The sequence below is a fragment of the Gavia stellata genome, chromosome 33, assembly GCF_030936135.1.
Source record: "Gavia stellata isolate bGavSte3 chromosome 33, bGavSte3.hap2, whole genome shotgun sequence".
NCBI classification, from domain to species: Eukaryota; Metazoa; Chordata; class Aves; order Gaviiformes; family Gaviidae; genus Gavia; species Gavia stellata.
In genome coordinates, this window is record NC_082626.1 from 3,297,177 (window position 1) to 3,314,578 (window position 17,402).

At 41.4% G+C, this 17,402-nt stretch overlaps 1 protein-coding gene across 1 annotated transcript; it reads left to right on the forward strand.

Moving 5' to 3' along the window:
- The first annotated feature begins 1,542 nt into the window (after positions 1–1,542).
- Positions 1,543–16,488, forward strand: HORMAD1 (HORMA domain containing 1). The gene is made up of 13 exons (XM_059832353.1): positions 1,543–1,575; positions 1,957–2,101; positions 2,435–2,498; positions 4,611–4,647; positions 5,053–5,073; positions 5,169–5,195; positions 5,861–5,928; positions 7,812–7,963; positions 8,577–8,836; positions 10,023–10,086; positions 13,586–13,662; positions 14,394–14,477; positions 16,408–16,488. Exons 1-13 carry the CDS (start codon positions 1,543–1,545, stop codon positions 16,486–16,488), a joined length of 1,113 nt encoding a protein of 370 aa, XP_059688336.1.
- The last annotated feature ends 914 nt before the right edge of the window (positions 16,489–17,402 follow it).

A 17,402-nucleotide genomic window follows, 5' to 3' on the forward strand; every position in this document is an offset into this window, starting at 1 on the left:
GGTGCGGCCTCACCAGCGCTGAGTACAGGGGCACGATCACCTCCCTGCTCCTGCACAGCGCTTGCTTCAAACAGGGAGGTAACACCAATTCTGAAGGAAAAAGGTCTTCATGTATAAACTGTTGCTTGAGCCTGCAATCTCACTGAAACCTTTTCTTTACGTTTAAGCATAAATTACATTGACATAAGGCCTCCGCACGGGTTTAAAAATTGTTTTAGCGAACAACAGCCGCTGTGAATCACTTTTGTATTTAGCTGGGCTAAAGAGCTAAGAGAGTAGCAACGCTTTACGTGAACCCGCCGGTGTAGGTTAAATTAAGAGCCGGTTTCGGCGCTGAACCCGCCTCCATTTTGCTGGGGGGGGGGGGGGGGGAAAGTGACGGGCTTTGCGCGGCGGCACTGCGCACGGCCCGCGGCGGCCGGCGCGTGCCGGGAGGGCGAGCCCCGCCCCTCCGTTTGCACACGGCCCCTTGCCTTATAAAAGCGGAGGGGGCGGGCGGGCCCGGGAAGCGCCCGGCGGCCGGGGGACCAGCGTGGGTGAGGGGGGTCCGCTGCGTTACCGCCGGGCGTGAGGGCTGTGTCCGGTTCCTCACCTCCTGCGGCTTTTTGACACCCATCCACCCACACCACACCCCCCCACCCACGCTATTCTTGCCTTCCACCTCGGGTTGTGGGTGGCCTTTATACCTTGTCGAGGCAGGTTGTCTTTCCTAGGGGTGTTAGTGTGGGGAAAGGGCTCCTCTATTTCTGCGTTTTTCATAGAAGAGCTGAGCTTAGCCATGTACCGAGATCAGGTGGCTTTGTGGAGGCTCAGCTGAGGGGGAGCTCATTTCCCTGCGTAGCCCAGGGCCAACCTCCTACTTGGGAAAGGCATCTTCCATGTCCTTAGGTGTGGTTGCATCTTCTTTTTACGGACAGTGGGGAAGGAGGTGTGGTTGCATCTTCTTTTTACAGACAGTGGGGAAGCCTTGTCTTGTGGAGTCAGGCTCACAGTGCTGAGGGTTAAAGGCTTGATCCAAACATGGGTGACCAAAAAGAATAGCTGGAGAGGGGTCTCTTTCTACAATACTTGTTTAAATTAGAGGAAAACAACCCAAGCCTGGAGGTGTTTTCCAAAGGCGATGGCTGAGCTTTGGCTGGAGGTGACATAAACGTGGAGAGCCACTTCTCAGGGTGCTTTGAAAATCTGTTCGGCTGGGTGCCAGTTAGCACTTCAGAGCATCACTTTCAAAGGCTTGTGTTTCATAGAAATAAGCACACGATATTTTAATTACCACATACTGCAACCTTGGGGGAGGCCTGTGCTGGTGTGAAAATCAAGAATCTAATATTGGTGATGATGAGATAAACCATCCCATTCTGTTGCCTTAAAATTACGGTGTTTGAACTGATGCAGATTGATTGTGTAGGAAGTGTCTGTAGGTTCAGGCACTGACTAGTTAAAGCTGAATAGCTGTGGTCTGGGCTTGCGTGCGCTTGTGAATGGTGGTCATACGTGTGTTAATGCAGATGTTTTATTAACAGACAGAAGAGTATCTGCAAAATGGCAACCGCTCAGAAGCAAAGGAATTGTGTGGTATGATTTTCTTGTGTATTTCAGCACAGTGTATTGGTTGAATTGGAATAATCAGTGAATTTTAGCTGAAATAGTGCACCCAGGTGCTCTTTAATATTTCTTAACTTGAAAATTACAGGCTAATTCAGTCTTTTAACTATGAATAAAGATGCTTAGTAGCGAAATAGTTTGAGTCTGAACTTTGGTCATACACTTGGTAGAAATCAGCTATGTCCTAAAACCATAGTAATGCCAAGTGTTAAGAATATGCTTAACTTTATAAATGCTGAAAGTCATACTTTTCAATTAAATTAAAATGTTAAGTGGGCATTGGACCAGATGGTAGACCGTACAGGTTGGTTGTTGTGGACAGAGATTAATTCTTTTTTCTCTAACTTTCAGAGTGCAGTTGTATTTCCTAACAAAATATCTACTGAACAGCAATCCCTGATGCTAGTGAAGAGGCTCCTGGCAGTAGCTGTATCCTGCATTACATATCTGAGAGGAATCTTTCCTGAAAGTGCCTATGGAACAAGATACATGGATGGTAACAGGCCTGTTTTCATGATTCTTTGCAAAATCTGTTGTCATAGGATTGTTGTGAAGTTAATGAGTTTTTCAAGCCGCTTGGTTGTCTTGATTAAAGCCAATAGCCACTTTCAGTGACTGTAATGGAAACTTCACGAAGACAGTCATCATGGGATTTTGTTAATGATAACGGTGATGCTGACTCAGTAATTAAAACCATGCTGGCACTTGTCAGTAATGTTAATTTTAGTCTGCTTTTGATGTATGCTTTTAGGGAATGAACTTCACTTTCTCAGCGATGTAGTTGCATTTTGTCCTAAGTAAATATGCATGTATATATTCTTTTTTTGAGATGTCTGTGTCAAAATTCTGAGGGAAGACAAAAACTGTCCTGGCTCTACTCAGCTGGTGAAATGGTATGTTAATTATTGTGCATATATAACACTTCCATAGCATGTCAATTCTGAGAGATACCTTTCTGGTTGTTTGCAAATACAAAGAAAAAATTTCCCTTGCTGTGAGTAAACAACTGCTGAAGCACGGCTTTTAGTGCATGGTATTTACTATGTTGGCAATTATTTTTTAAAATGGAAAATGAAGTGGTGTGTGTTTTGGTAAAGATGTAATTGACTTGTACAGTTGTGTTTCTAGAAAGGCTTACAACTCGGTGCTTAATAGAGCCCAAATCTTTGTTTACAGAGTGATTATACTTTACATTTAGTTTTTGTGGGTGTATATGAGTGTTTAAGGTGCATATAAATGCAAAAATCTAACCAGTAGTTCCTCTCTAGTTGAACAGGAGATGCAGCGTTACCATTTTGCATCTTGTATTTAAAGGTCTTGCTCTCAGACTTGTATAAGAAAGTGGTACTGTTGGCCTTTATATTCAAAGGCAGAATTGTATCTGCAAACACTAGTCTGTCCACTTGTACAGTCACACAGTTGAGTGTAAGTTTGTCACGTGGAACTAGAGGTATTTATTTTGATTTTCTTTCTGTTCACAATAACTGCACCTCGAATCCTGTATTCAGTTTTGGGCCCCTCACTACAAGAAGGACATTGAGTGCTGGAGCGTGTCCAGAGAAGGGCGACGGAGCTGGTGAGGGGTCTGGAGCACAAGTCTGATGAGGAGCAGCTGAGGGAGCTGGAGTTGTTCAGTCTGGAGAAGAGGAGGCTGAGGGGAGACCTCATCGCTCTCTCCAATGACCTGAAAGGGGGTTGTGGTGAGGTGGGTGTTGGTCTCTTCTCCCAAGTGACAAGTGATAGAACGAGAGGGAATGGCCTCCAGTTGCACCAGGGGAGGTTTAGGTTGGATATTAGGAAAAATGTCTTTACTGGGAGAGTGGTGAAGCACTGGAAGAGGCTGCCCAGGGAGGTGGTGGAGTCACCATCCCTGGAGGTGTTAAAGGAACGTGTGGACATGGCACTGTGGGACATGGTTTAGTGGGCATGGTTGTGTTGAGTTGATGGTTGGACTTGATGATTTTACAGGTCTTTTCCAACTGTAGTGATTCTGTGTGATTTGTTCATGGCTGCTCTCCTTGCTTTTTGTTACCTCTATAAAGGCCATCTTTGTTCTTTTCACACTTCTACCAGTTGTAGTACAAGGTAAGGTGTCGGAAATGATGCTGCATTCAGCAGAGGAGGTTTGCAGCTGCTGTCAGTGTTGAGGTGTTCAGAGATGTAGGTCTGAGTTCTGATGTTAAAGGTGTAATTAGTCATCCACTCTTTGTCCATGTGCTGTCACTAAGAGAGGGGGAGAAAAGGCTTCCTTACTGTAACCTGGAATTTCTTAACTGATCTTCTGTGGTAGAGGAAACTCAAGTGGCGCCGGGTGCATTTCACCTTACCCTCACGCATCAAACATTAGTGAGGGCAGTGGCGTGGCAGCCCGTGGATGCTGGCAAGGAAAAGCTCCCTGGTTTTTGTGTGAAGGGCGTGTGCTACCTGTTTGGAGTTTACAGGTGAGTAGCCCTTCTTAACTCAGCATCACGCACACACCAAAACCAATTTTTGCTGGTTAACTATATTCAAAAGAAATGTTAGAAAAAAATTAGGGTAAGTTTTGGATCACTATTTGACTGTTGCTTGCACATTATATAAAAAGCAAATTGGAACATGTAAATAATGGCAATAACACAACTCCTTTGTGCTTCAGAGATGTTGGTGTTCAGCTGAAGTACTTATTTATAAACTGATTAATGAATGCATGTGTTAGTAGGTGCTTGAAAATTATAGCCCTACGATTGCATTATGTTTTTTCTTGTAAATTATTTACTTACAGATTATATTTTTACTTACTGCGCAAAGAGGTTAGGATGATTTGGGGTGTTACAAACATAGTAATTGCTTGTATTGCTACTAATAAAAAAACAAAATAATGGAATATGTATTCTTTATTGCTGTAATCTAATATTAGGAAGGCTAAACACAAGAATTTCATTTTTTGGGACTATTTTATTTATTTAGTCAGAAGTAAAGCAAATGGAAATTAGTACTAGATGGACAATATTATTTGATTTTTGCAGGATGTTAGGATGTTATGATGCCTTGCAGAAGAAATACGTAAGTCTTCCAGTATCATTTAGCCATTTTAAATGTATTTAAACATTCATTTATCTAAGTCCGTTAGCTGCCAGTGTAGTTATAGGACTTTCTGGTTAGGGAACAGCTGTACTTCAGTATGTTAAAACAGTTAGCGACAATGTGGGATGCACAGATGTTTCAGGATAATATTCTTTGTAAACAGAAACACTTAAAGGCAGGGATACTTAGGAATTTTCTTCTGCCAGTTAAGTCCTTTCTTAAACAGCTAAGGAGTTAAGCGTATGAAGAGGTTTCTCTTCAAACAGGCCCATAGTTGTCTGTCTTGGTTTCCAGAGCTAGAGAAACAAAACAGCTTGGTGAGCAGAAATGGGCTATGGAATACATTTAATGTTCTTTTTCTTTCTTTCATTATATTTCTGACAGCTAAGGATGATTGTCCTAGCAGTAAGTATCTTTGAAAAGTAAGGTACATATTTTTTTAAGGTAGATGCTGAAGAGCTATGTACAGTTCTTACTGTTTCCTCTCTTTGAAAATACAGGTCTATACCCATCCAGAAGATCCTCAGGTAAACCTGCTAGAATATTTTACTGGATGCTTAATGATAGTATGGATATAGTGGAATGTGTATACAAGCAATAGTACTTAACATTCACATTAATGCACATTAAAAAAAAGACATCTTAAAATACCAAACGTAAGAATCATAGAGCTAATCAGAATTGCCACATAGTGAATTGCCTTTGAATATCTAGTGTCGGGTTATTCTCAGGCCAGTACAAGAAACCCAAAGTGTGGTTGGAGGGTTAAATGCCTGTAAAGATGCATGGTTGTAACTCTGCTTAACAAATTTATGGAACTTCTTTGGGGAAAGCACAGTGTGTTTTAACTAACCACTGGGTGTCACCATGTTTCTGTTACATGTGTGAAACATTTTCGTAGTGATTAAAATTTGAACAAATATTTCATTCTAAAAACTTAGGCTGATGTTTCAAAATATTTTATCACAGTGATTCCTGGAAAATAATGTAAATCTTTGTTTTTATTTGATGACAGTTACATACCGTTAACTGTTACAGCATTAGAAAGCTGTATTCAATGCATGTAAGTGCATCAGACAGGAGTTGGGCTATCATTTTCTTTAAATGCAGGGGTAACAGATTACTAGACAGAAGCTGCAGTAGTAGTTGGCTTGACAGCTGGTTGTTTAATAATTACTGGATTTGTTTGCAGACAATTACAGAATGTTACCACTTCAAATTCAAGTACACCCACAATGGGCCACTCCTGGATTTCAGCAGGTACTGTCACTGTGACTTTATTCTGCTCTGTGGTTTTACAGTCCATTGCATACACCTGAATGTAAAAACCTCGGATTTTATCTGTTTGGGGTTTCCTTTTTTAATTCTGGATCTTAAGACTAATTTTATTAATGTGTACTATTAGCTTAGACTTATTCTTAAAATACAATTAATAATTTTGTCAGATTATGGTCATATTTTTAAACATTCACTCAAAAGATGGTTCTTGGTGTCAGAGTTCAATACTCTCTGACCAGGTTCTTGAAGATATTCCGTGTGTGGAGGGTGAAATGTTTAATATCAGATTTACTTATCTGAAGGTACTTGATGTTGCATGGAATTTCTCATTTAGCGGAGATGATACAAAATACACTGAAAATGCTTAGCAAAATTGCAATACACAGTTTAATCACAATACCAATGTGATTCCCATTACTGGTCTCTAATATGCTCACCACCACAATGCTGGGCATCCCCAGTCACAGGGGAGGAATATGTGGGTTGAAGCCACCTCCAGCCCATTGCTCTCTTCGGAATTCTTTTGTTAGTTTAGGTTTTATACTCATTTTTATACTCTTTGGGCTGAGCCACGTATTCACTTCCCCCATACTGGTCTGGCTAACTCAAGGAGACATTCACACACTAAATGAACTCAAGGAGAAGCGTTTACACCACTGGTTGATCCACTCAACTGACATAGCTATTTATCTAAGGCCACACTTAGGTCCCCTGTGTGTTGAGATAAAGTCAGCTTTCTTTACAACAGCTATGGTCAGTGACACCCTGCATTATTCCCTGAGCTTCATGGGCATGTCACCTTTGCCCATCTCCACTGAGCCTTCTTTCGTTGTAGGGGTTTACTGGTCAGTCACAGCTGCAAGGAAATGGCTTATTTTAAGACAAGTAATTGAAATGTAGCAAGTTTGTACCTAACAAACTTCTCCCAGGTTTCCTCCTGCAGAAAATGCTTTTTAAATTAAAAAAAAAAAGCTGCAGTGTTGCAGACCTGGGTCCTTTGGGCTGAGTTTAGTTACTTCCCTCTGAAAGAGGTTGTAAGTCATGTAAAAACACTGGTGGAAAGGGATGTGAATCTGTCTCAGCTATGCCAGGCTGCCTTAGTGTATTAGCATAAATTCACACCAGACGAATTTGAAAATAGAAGGCATGGGCCTGCTTCTGTGTCGCCCTGCAGGGAAGGAGATAACCATCTGCAGAGGGGTGAGATAGCTGAAACCATTGCAGCTAAGGGTGTGTTTCCAAAAGACAGGGTTACCCAATCAAATAACTCACAGCCTTGGGCTGGCTCTTCAGGTCCTCAGGGGCCTCTCTAAGCTGCGTGGCTGTGAGGAGCAGGGGAGTAGAGGGAAAGCATTTTTAGTGGCAGCAAGGTGGGCTTTGGGTCAGCTGCTGGTAGAACAGGAGCATGGAAACGTCGGAGCTGGATGCCAAGAGTCATTTAGGCACGCATTTTCTTATCAGGAACCATTCTTGTCAAAGTCAATAGTGTTACTTGTTTTATTTAAGGGAAAGCAAGTATGTAAGACTGCGCAGAATTGGGGCTTTCAAAAGTACCTACTTTTTTCTTTCTTTCAGATTGGTTATTTTTTTAAGCGCTGTGTAATGTAAACACAGTAGTTGGTCACAGCTGCTGAACCATAACGCTTTCATGATGTCCCTGGCTCAGGATTTGATCTTCAAGGGGCAGAGAACATGCAGGTCACTTGGACAGTGTTAGGAATTGCAATGCTTGTACTCACAGACCTTAAGCGATAAATGTGATGTCTGCTTCTGACATTCATAGTCTGTTAAACACTCCTGTACCTTAATTCTAGAAACAGCTTACTCTGTATAAAAAAGAATCTGAATATTCTGTCCATTTTTAGTAAGAATAAAAGGAATGATTCCCCAATCACCTGTGCAGACACCAAGAAAGCAAGTATCCTCCTCATTCGCAAGATTTATGTTCTGATGCAAAACCTGAGTCCATTACCAAATGATGTTTGCCTGACTATGAAGCTGTTTTATTATGATGAAGGTAGTATTTCTCTATTGCCTTGATTTGTCAACTGTGTCAGACATTGGAAAACAAGTCAAAGAAATGTGTTAATGTATAATATTTATGGTTGCTGGGACTTGTTAAATGATGTTATTTTGCATGTGTCTGTTTCTCACGACAATTTCTAAAACCCAAGGGGAACAGATTTGATCCCACTATAGGAACACAATCTTGTCACTGACTTCATTGGAGCAAGGATTTCAGTGTGTTTTAAAAACAAATTGAGATTTCCTGAGTATGTTAGGATGTAACGTGTTTGCCAGACTAGTTCTAGTTTGGATGACTATTTAATTGTCTGACGCTAGCTCTGCTTTCAGAATGTATTATTGCTTTGTAATGAAAAATCAGAGCTTCTAGCTCATCTCTTTGCATATATAAACTGTTTCAAGTAGCTTTAATTGGGTTTTGCCTGTTGTGTAGGGGAAGAACAACTTCATTTAGTACAAGTTGAATATTGATTATTCCCTTCCCTGCACACACAATTTTTTGGAGTAGCTCTTTGTATTTAAAGAGGAGAAGAGTCCTTTAGCCACACAAGTTAAAATTAATTTTGTGTTTCATTCTGACACATTTAATGAATTCTTTTCTGCAGTTACACCATCTGATTACCAGCCTCCTGGTTTTAAGGAGGGTGAATGTGAGGGGATGATATTTGAGGGGGAGCCTATGTATCTTAATGTGGGTGAAGTGCCAACGCCTTTTCATATGCTGAAAGTTAAAGTTACGACTGAAAAACAACGAATGGAAAATGTTGATAAAAGCATCCTAAAGCACGGAGAGACTAATGTGCCCCTCCAGGTGCTCAGAGTGGACAGAGATGATCCAGAAGAGAACCAGGACATGAATGTAAGAGCACAAATGTTTTGTGTAGCTTGTTGAATTTTTTTTATGATTTATAGTCTAGAAAAGGGCCATTAATTATTTTATTGCATGTTTTACTATAACATTAAAAAACCCTCTGTGTTTCCAGATATATTTAAGCGAGACAATATGTCTTCAATACATTTTTGCTTAATTTTTCTGCTCCAGTTAGCAATCTGTCATTATCAAAGCAGTGTTGAACGAGTGCATCAGCATAATGCTTGTCACAGCAGCATTGTTGGTAGACATGTCTCTGAGACTGGAGAGGAACAGCAGGGTGAGAAGCAGAGGGACAGCTTCATGCTGTGGGTATGGGTGCTGTTTGTTCAGCTCCGATCACAGGATGCAGGCGAAACCTTCTTGGAGCTGTCCCATACCAGTCCCAAGCGAGCTGCTGCAGCCCAGCAGTATTGACTGGCAATAAATCGGCTCTGGGATCCTCTTGTACAGCAGTGTACATCCAGCCAGTAATGCCACAGCTAAAGTTAAAACAAACTTGATTCTGTATTGGGATTTTTCCCTGGGGAAATCTGCCCAGAAAAAAAGCACAAAGTTAAACTTGCTGAAGGCACAAGCGCGTGACAGACATGTGCATCCTGCTGCTGAGGCTAGAGTGTGCGAGACAGCTCTCGGGACTGTGCTTGTGCAGGCTTCAGCAATTGGAGGCATATATTTCTGGGGTAAGTTGAGGCAGGCAGCAAATACTTTAGTCATGTTAGAATGTGCAAATACGTGTGCTGATCACTACTGGCCATAGGTGGAAGGAGGTGGAGCTTCAAGGCTTCTGGCCCCTCCACCTCAGTGAGCATTGCTCAGGAGGCCTGTACGTGATGTGATGGAAATAAACTGCTTGGCCCTCTAAATCTGCATATGCCTCTGAATTGCTGTTTCACAGGCAACTGGAAGGCAGTAATTGATGCACTGATAGTATTCTTTCAGTATCGTTACAAATTTAGTATTTTGTACAGATGTTTTGCTTGGTAGTTGAATTAAATGTGTGCTTGCATTAATAATTAAGTAATACTGAGCTAGCCTGTATGTTCCATGTCAGATTCAAGTATTTCAATAAGTTTGTTCCACTGAGAATCCATCTAATAAGCTCTGGCCCTAAGCATCTGAGTACAAACCCTCTTCCTTATTTGTCTGCAGTAAGTGATAGACCTTTTTCTTAATCTAGGAAGATCCTGTCTTGGATAATAAAGTGGAAGATAAGAATAATGTAAATATTTCAGAAGCTCAAGGTAACATTTATGTGTATTTTTCAAGTATCCAGTTTGTGCCTTTTTTTCCTGATGTTACTAAAATGAAAGCTTAATTTTCTGTTGTAGACCGCTATATTCAAATTTACATTCTGTTTTCTTCACATACATTGCTATGCCTTTATTTTCTATCCTGGTTGTGTTCTGTGAAGCGCTTGGTTAGCACATGGACATTGTCATGTTTCTGTTCTAAAGTTCTGATCTGTTCCACTTCATCAGATAAGCTAAATTTAATGGGTTATATGTATATAGAAGTAAATTTTGTTGTTTGATTTTTGTTGTTGTTGTTGTTATGTTTTTACTAATATATTTATTTCCACATAAAGCTTGCAGAGGTATTGTGCTCTTGAGTTCATTATTGCAGACTTGGAAAGTGGAATTCTCTGTGCAAAAAACCAGTCCAGGTCTATTTGTGTTTAAATCACACCTGTTTGGACTGTATCCTCACAGCTTCAGCCATTAAATAAGTTTAGCAGAAATACTACTTTTAGCCACCCTTTTTCCTTAAGCTCTGACTGCAGTAGGACCACGGTCTGGTTCTGCAGTCCATACATGCGTCAGTCTGTGGTTATGGAAGAATTGACACCAGGGGGGCTTGTGTACAACAGAAGAGTTTTTACGTTGTGGTAGACTGATATCCATGTAAAAATACCAATCTGTATGATGCATGTTCTTCTGTACAAAGTTAGTTGTTCATTCCTGTGGTTTGCTATTCCTGATACAATCAGTAACTTCAGCTCAAAAAATGTTTTGTTTTATGAATGATTGTATGATTATGTCTGTGCTGCTGGCTATTTTAGTGCCTTTTCTAGCCTGCTTTCACAGCTTATTCTGGACCTGTGTGCCCTTTTCTCTTACTGCATACGTGGAACATTTTGATATTGCAAGTGAACTTTTTTAACTGGAGTTTTAATAGGTACAAGTTCTAGCAAAGCATTTTTGTTAGTATGAATCTCAACAAACTGAGTTTCCTCAAGTAAAATCCTAACACCCTAAAATCTGTCAAGGTAAAACTGTGCAAGCAATGTGAGTAGCAGCAAAAAGCAAATTCCAGGTGGAAGCCTATAAGACAGCACTTCTCAAGAAGGTACCGAAAACATTTACTTCTGTTTAAATTTTAAAAAAGTTTCATATAACTTCAGTAAGCAATTGAACTGAATTCTGCGGATAATATAAGTGAAATCTTATGTTTTGGAAGCACTCTGAGGACTCTTAACACTGCAAGGCAAAGCTGCCTTCTGCCTTGTTATCAAATAAACGATTATGCCCTTCCTGCTATGCAGGACATCAGGAAGTTCCTGCTCATCCTTTCTGATGGAAAAACAGCAGCACCTGTCTTGCTGGATTTTTGTTAGGCTTTATAAATAGTTTCTGTGCTGTTTGCTTGCAGTTATATAAATGTCCTCCACTGTGAGCTCTGAATGCAGAAGTGCCAATGAAATACCTGTCCTGGCTACACCAGCCTGAGCGCAGCTGCTGCCAGAAACACACCTTGGAAGCACTCCACTGTTTTTTTATCAGTGGTCCAAGATGTGGACCCAGACTGTCTCCAATTCAAAACATGAGACAGCAAACTCTGTCCTCAGCGATCTCTGTCGGCAGAAGCTTCCCTTTAAGATTTTTAGAAAAACGAGGAGGAAAGGTGATTTATCTTCAGATTTCCCAAGATAGCCCAGGGCCTCAAAGATCGAACGAGCCGAAGAATGAATTGCTGCTTGTTAATCTTGCAGAGGCTATATATGAAGCATGCAGACGATACTGGGACCCATTTGCTGTACATAAAGCATTTCAAACATAGCAAAGAAAGATCAAAAGGGGAAATAAGTGCCCTTTTTGGAAGAAGATTAAGTAGAGATGATGTTGACGAGTATGCTCAGAAATTATTCGATATGCTCACGTAAAACAGGATAGCTAAAGGAACTCAGTTCTCAAGACTGTGAAGTAAAAAACCCAAGCTTTATGACCAAAATCGGGGGGGGGGGGGGGGGGGGCGCGGAACGACGACTTAATTTGGATGAGACCCTTAAGCAAAATGCTTTTTTTTCTGTAGCAGAGGCTTCTGTAGTAGAGGCTTCTGTGGAGATAATGAATATATGGCATGCCTAGGAAAAAACGCCCATTAATGCTGCTGCTTGCTCTGTTCACTCTTCTTAAGGCATTTTGCTAAAGTTGCATCTGCTTTGAAATATAACTCTGGTTCTGCAGACTTCAGAAACACAATTTTCCACTAAAACTTCCAGATGTGTTGCTTTCCATGTGACTGTAGAAGTGGCAACTGTGTTAGTGGTGAGGCTTTTGGTCTTCCCAGCCTGAACAAGACTAGGAGCTTGCTGGGGCTACCATGGTGTCTGAGTGCTTGCAGAGGCAGTTGGACAAAGCAAGTTGAGCCTGGATTTTATTTTTTTAAAATGGGTTGGAGTCTCCTGTCATTCAAGCCCAACGCTGAACAGGCTGTGTTGTGTATTTAAATGGTGGCATTAATGATGTTTTTTCAGAAATAAAATGTGCAACTTTGCAAAAACAGTTAACGTTTCCATGCTGTTCAAAAATAATCGTGGAAATGTGTAGGAAGCAGCCCGTGTAGATTAGTGTTTTTATCTTGATGATGCTAGTAGGCTGCAGAACTGGAATAACCACATAAAGCTGTATCTGGTGCTTTTAGAAATTCATAGAAGTTCCAAAACCATGCAAAAATGCAGCAAATTACTTGTCTTATAGAGTTAGTATAATGTTTTATTTGCAGGAACTACAAGACACAGGAATATGCATTTGTCACCCTGAAATTCTTCAGTCATTTCCATAGCTGAAACACAGTTATCTTTAACCAGTTCATGCTTATATCTGCATCCTAGAAAAAAAACCAGCGTGGATTAGAAACAACAAAAGAAAATCTCCAGAACTGACTGCTCATTCTTTGTGGCCCGTTCATGCAGCTGCAGGCAGTGACAAGGGGAACTGTAGTGACAGGAACTGCAGCCAAAGTTGCTCCGTTGTGTGTGGTTGGGTTACAAAATGGGAGCCGTCTGCTGGCAGCGGGTCCAGGATACGCAGAAGCTGTGCCAGAGTGGCCCTGCAGTGTGTTTGCCTTCTCTGCGGTGCAAAATGGGCTTGTGAGGCTTTTTACTTGGAAGCAAATCCTGATGTAGATGAGCCTTTAGCAGTACAGTGTATAAGCGAGTTTGGGGATCAAGCCCACTCTTGCAACGATCCTGCGTGTAAATCTGTACTACTTAGCATAAGCATCTCTTAAGTGCCTGTGATAGGAAGTTGTGATAGGCAATTGCTGAATTAAAGACGTAAGAGAGTGTAATGTTTGGTGGAGTTAAGGACTTGCTTGCATGTAGAGAATTAGAACCCTTTTGAAGCACCTGTTTGCTGCATTTACAATGTGCGCGTGTTCTTGTGGCAAAACATCAGTGTGTTAAGGGGCTGCTGGGGTGTTGTCAACAATGTGCTTTATTATTTAACTGCTCTTTTACAGAACCAAATTTAACTTGTGAAGAGGGTGAAAGTACGAAGGCTGGAGGGAACCAGAATCTGTATGTTTCTAATCCTCAGGTATGAAAACTGCACTCTGTCGTTTTAAACTTACTAGAGCTTTTGTGAAGTTTCTTTCCTACTTTGAGCGATTAATAGGTTATAGACTACCACAGTCAGTATTTTCAGCAATAAAAAGCATTTACATTTTACTTTCCAATGTTTTACAAAAGTGATTAATATTCTAAAGCAATAACAAAAGGTTGTTTCTCTGTGATACAGTTTTCAAACCAAACAGATTGTCTGACTGATACTAAGATAAATGGGAATGTAATTTCCATGTTTATAAACTGCTGTAACTAAACACTCTGCCTAACAGAAATTTCTCTGCTAATTCTGACAGACCAAAATTTGATTAAAGGTTGATGAAAGCTTAAAACGCACGTTTATTACTCAAACTGAAAACTCAGGCTGTATTCCCTTACATATAGCAAAATGGTCTAATTTAAATGTGGAGGACTACTTCAAACACAGGTCCTTAAGATTTCTTAAAACAGAATAGCCCTAGGCAACTGTGAGTGACTTACTGTATAAAAATAAGTGATGCTGTGAGCCGTCAGGGCACTCGACACATTCAGCTGTAAATGGTGCTGTTGACTTCAGTGGGTATACTCCTGTATTCAAATTTCAGCCTGAGTGCTGTGGTGAGCAGAGCCAGAGCTCTTTGCATGCTCCAGCACTGAACCCTGCTGTAGCCTCTAATACATATTTTTTACTGCTGTCACAAGGCACCATCTGTTTTCTGATTTCAGGTTGATCATTTGGCAAGTAAGACATCTGAACTTAATGTGTCAGAGAGCAGGACAAGAAGTGGAAAGATATTTCAAACCAGCGCTGTTAGTATCATTTTTTCTCTAGTTCTGTTCTTTCTGTTTCTGTTCTTCTTTAAGCCTTTTTCTGTTCCAAACAGTGAAGAAAACTCTAAGCTTTAATACATTTCATGTTGACAGAATTACATTCTCATCGCTTCCAAAATTCCCATTAACTTCAACACATTTGGATTCTTAGTGTCAAAAAAAGTCTGTTCCAAAGAGTTAAAAGCTGAGTGTTGATGTAGTTAACACAGGTTGAAAAGGATTCGTTAGCATTGATTATATCTTTTTGAGAATGCATTTAGCCAAATTCCCCGCTGGTTTAATCCGTTGTTGATAGGAGTGTGTGCCAGAAGACATCCCCAGCCCAATGTACCATATGCTTGCTAGTGATTTTACTTGGAAAACATGAGGCCAAAATTCTAACCTCAGATCTATGACTCATTCATACCAAGAAAAATCCGTTATGTCTTTGCTTAATCACATTGCAGCGGATGAGTCTTGTAGTCGGTGCTACCTGTGGGGAGCCAAATTCCTCCAGTCTTGCACAGGTGGAGCAGAAGTTGTCTTCAGGGAGGAATTTGTCCTTTGGGGATGGTGTTGGGGGCCTCTGTTGTTGCTGTTTTTACCAGCTGAGCTTGGTACCTTCAGCTTTGTGAGGCTCTGGGGGGCCTTCACAAGACCTCAATGTATCTCTCGCTTGTGAATGTTCAGGGTTACTGGTAGGTTCTTCTCAGAAAAAGCTGTGGGGTCAATACTACCATTCTGGTAAATAAGTGCTCTTCATTTACAGTCTGGAGGGGAAATTATGTGTCAGGGCCAAGGAAGATCGTACCCTTCCTGTCCCCGCTCAGGAAAGCCCTTCATTAATTTTTAGTGTGGGTTAGGGAACAGTAGTTGTGTAAGATTCATAATGTGCAGCTCAATTGTTGCCAGTAGTTTTCTCCTAAACTTACAGTTGCCTTATTTCTATAAAGGCTGATGGAAATCAAGCTTGGGAGCATGCAAAATTCATTCCTCAGCAGAATGTTCTAAAGAAATACAGAGGAGAAATTGGTCTGTGTCTGAAAAATATCTATGTATGAAAGTTGCATGTGAAAAGGGCTATCGGAGTTTGCAACACATTCATGAAGTAGAGATGTTAACTTCAGAACTAGTAGATTCAGTCTTTTGTAAAGTGCTGCTTACCGCAGAATAGAACTTTTTTACTTCCAACCCCAGGGTCATATGCAGTATTTTTTGTTATTCACTGATGTGGAAAAAACCAAACGACATCATTCTGTATGCTCACTATCACTGAATCTTTTAAAAAAAGGTTTTGTTAATGAACTTAATACTAGAATGTAAACAAATCACAGTTGCTTTAAGTAATCAAAAGCACAGCTGAGCTAAAGGCTAAATTCTCATCTTTTCACACATGTGCAAGTCAGAAATAATTGGATTATACTCGGTGAGGTGAGCCTGCGTGGTGCTGAGTCCCCTCTCCCGCTGGTACGGGGCACTCTGCTGCTGTGCAAAGGCCTCCTGGTGCTGCCTGGCTCTGCCCTGCCTGCAGCTGGGGCCACTGCATTGGCTCCGAGCTGCTCATGGAATTGGACTTCAGGTGTGTTGCCTCTGTGGCGGGAACAGCCTTCATGATGTTCTCTCAAAGCTGAGGCACGCAGGAGGTCCTGCCGTTGCAGCGTAAAAACATCCCAGCCCTCTTTCAGTAATTTAGAGGGAGAGTCAATTCTGTCAGAGCAGAGTATCCAGGTGTTACTCCAGGCTTGGCACCTCTGGGCAGGGACCAGGTAATAGCAAGGTCGAGCCAGATGCTCCGGACGCAGCTCGGTGCGTCATGCAGCTGTCTTGTTTGGGGTGGGCTTCTACACGTTAAACTTGCTGATGCCCCGGAGCAGGCCACAGTCCGTGCAGTGTGGCAACCTGTAATGCAGTATTTATTTTCCCTTGGCAGGTTCATCACTTTGAACCCTCATCTAGTCAAGATGTGCTGCCAAAAAGGAGGAAGATCAGTGAACCAAAGGAGCAGTTTTAGATACTCATCTCCCTGCTGTTTACCGAGTTCTTCCCCGCACCACTTCCATTTTGTTGTTTAATGTGAATGTTCGTATTTAAGTATCTTTTAGGGATCTTTTCTATTTGTAGTCAAAATGGAGTATATTTTAAGGAAAGAAATTCTGTCAAGAAGCCCAGCTGGAGAAATCGGAACTTAGTTTTTATAGGAGGTCGTACCCCATCAGGAGAAGCAGAAGGTACCTGACAAGTGCTGTAACCGAGAAAATGTCTGTAACAAAGGTGATTCGGGGGATTTGACTCCCTGTTCCTAACGCATTTAAATCCTGATGGTGATGTGTAATGTTCATTACCGGCACCACCAGGTTTCACTGGGGGCTTTGGGCTGTTTCGGAGCGGAGGAACTCCTTGTCCAGAACCTGCCACGCAGGGCACAAACCCCCTCGAGCCTGTTCCAGAGCTTTGCGGAGCCGGTTGAGGGGCGCTGCCTTGCAATTACAGCAGTATCACTACTGGGACAGTTAGGGGGGCTTGATTCTTTGCGCTTCTTCCAGACTGAAGGTGCCAGGCTGAAGTAAAAAACAAGCATTCTTCACGCCTTTAATTACGTATTTTGTGCCAAAACGCAGGAATTTCTGTACAGCCGTCGTGAGACCTATGTAATTGCAAGTGAAGTATTAATCTGCGGCAGGCATCTGTTACAACGGTGTGAGATTACTTGAAGAGGAAACTTGTGTATGTATGTAAAATGATTTAATTGCAGAAGTTGGATGTGGTGCCATCTCTTTTTCTAACAAAAAATTGTTGATTTTTTCCTGTGCTGTTCCTGTACGGCCAAGAGCTGCTGCTGTCTTTAGGTGGGGACAGCTGCACCTTTCTTGGCATTTTTGTCCTTTAAGCGTGTCTCTTTATCATTCCTCAGTTAAAACCCTGTTA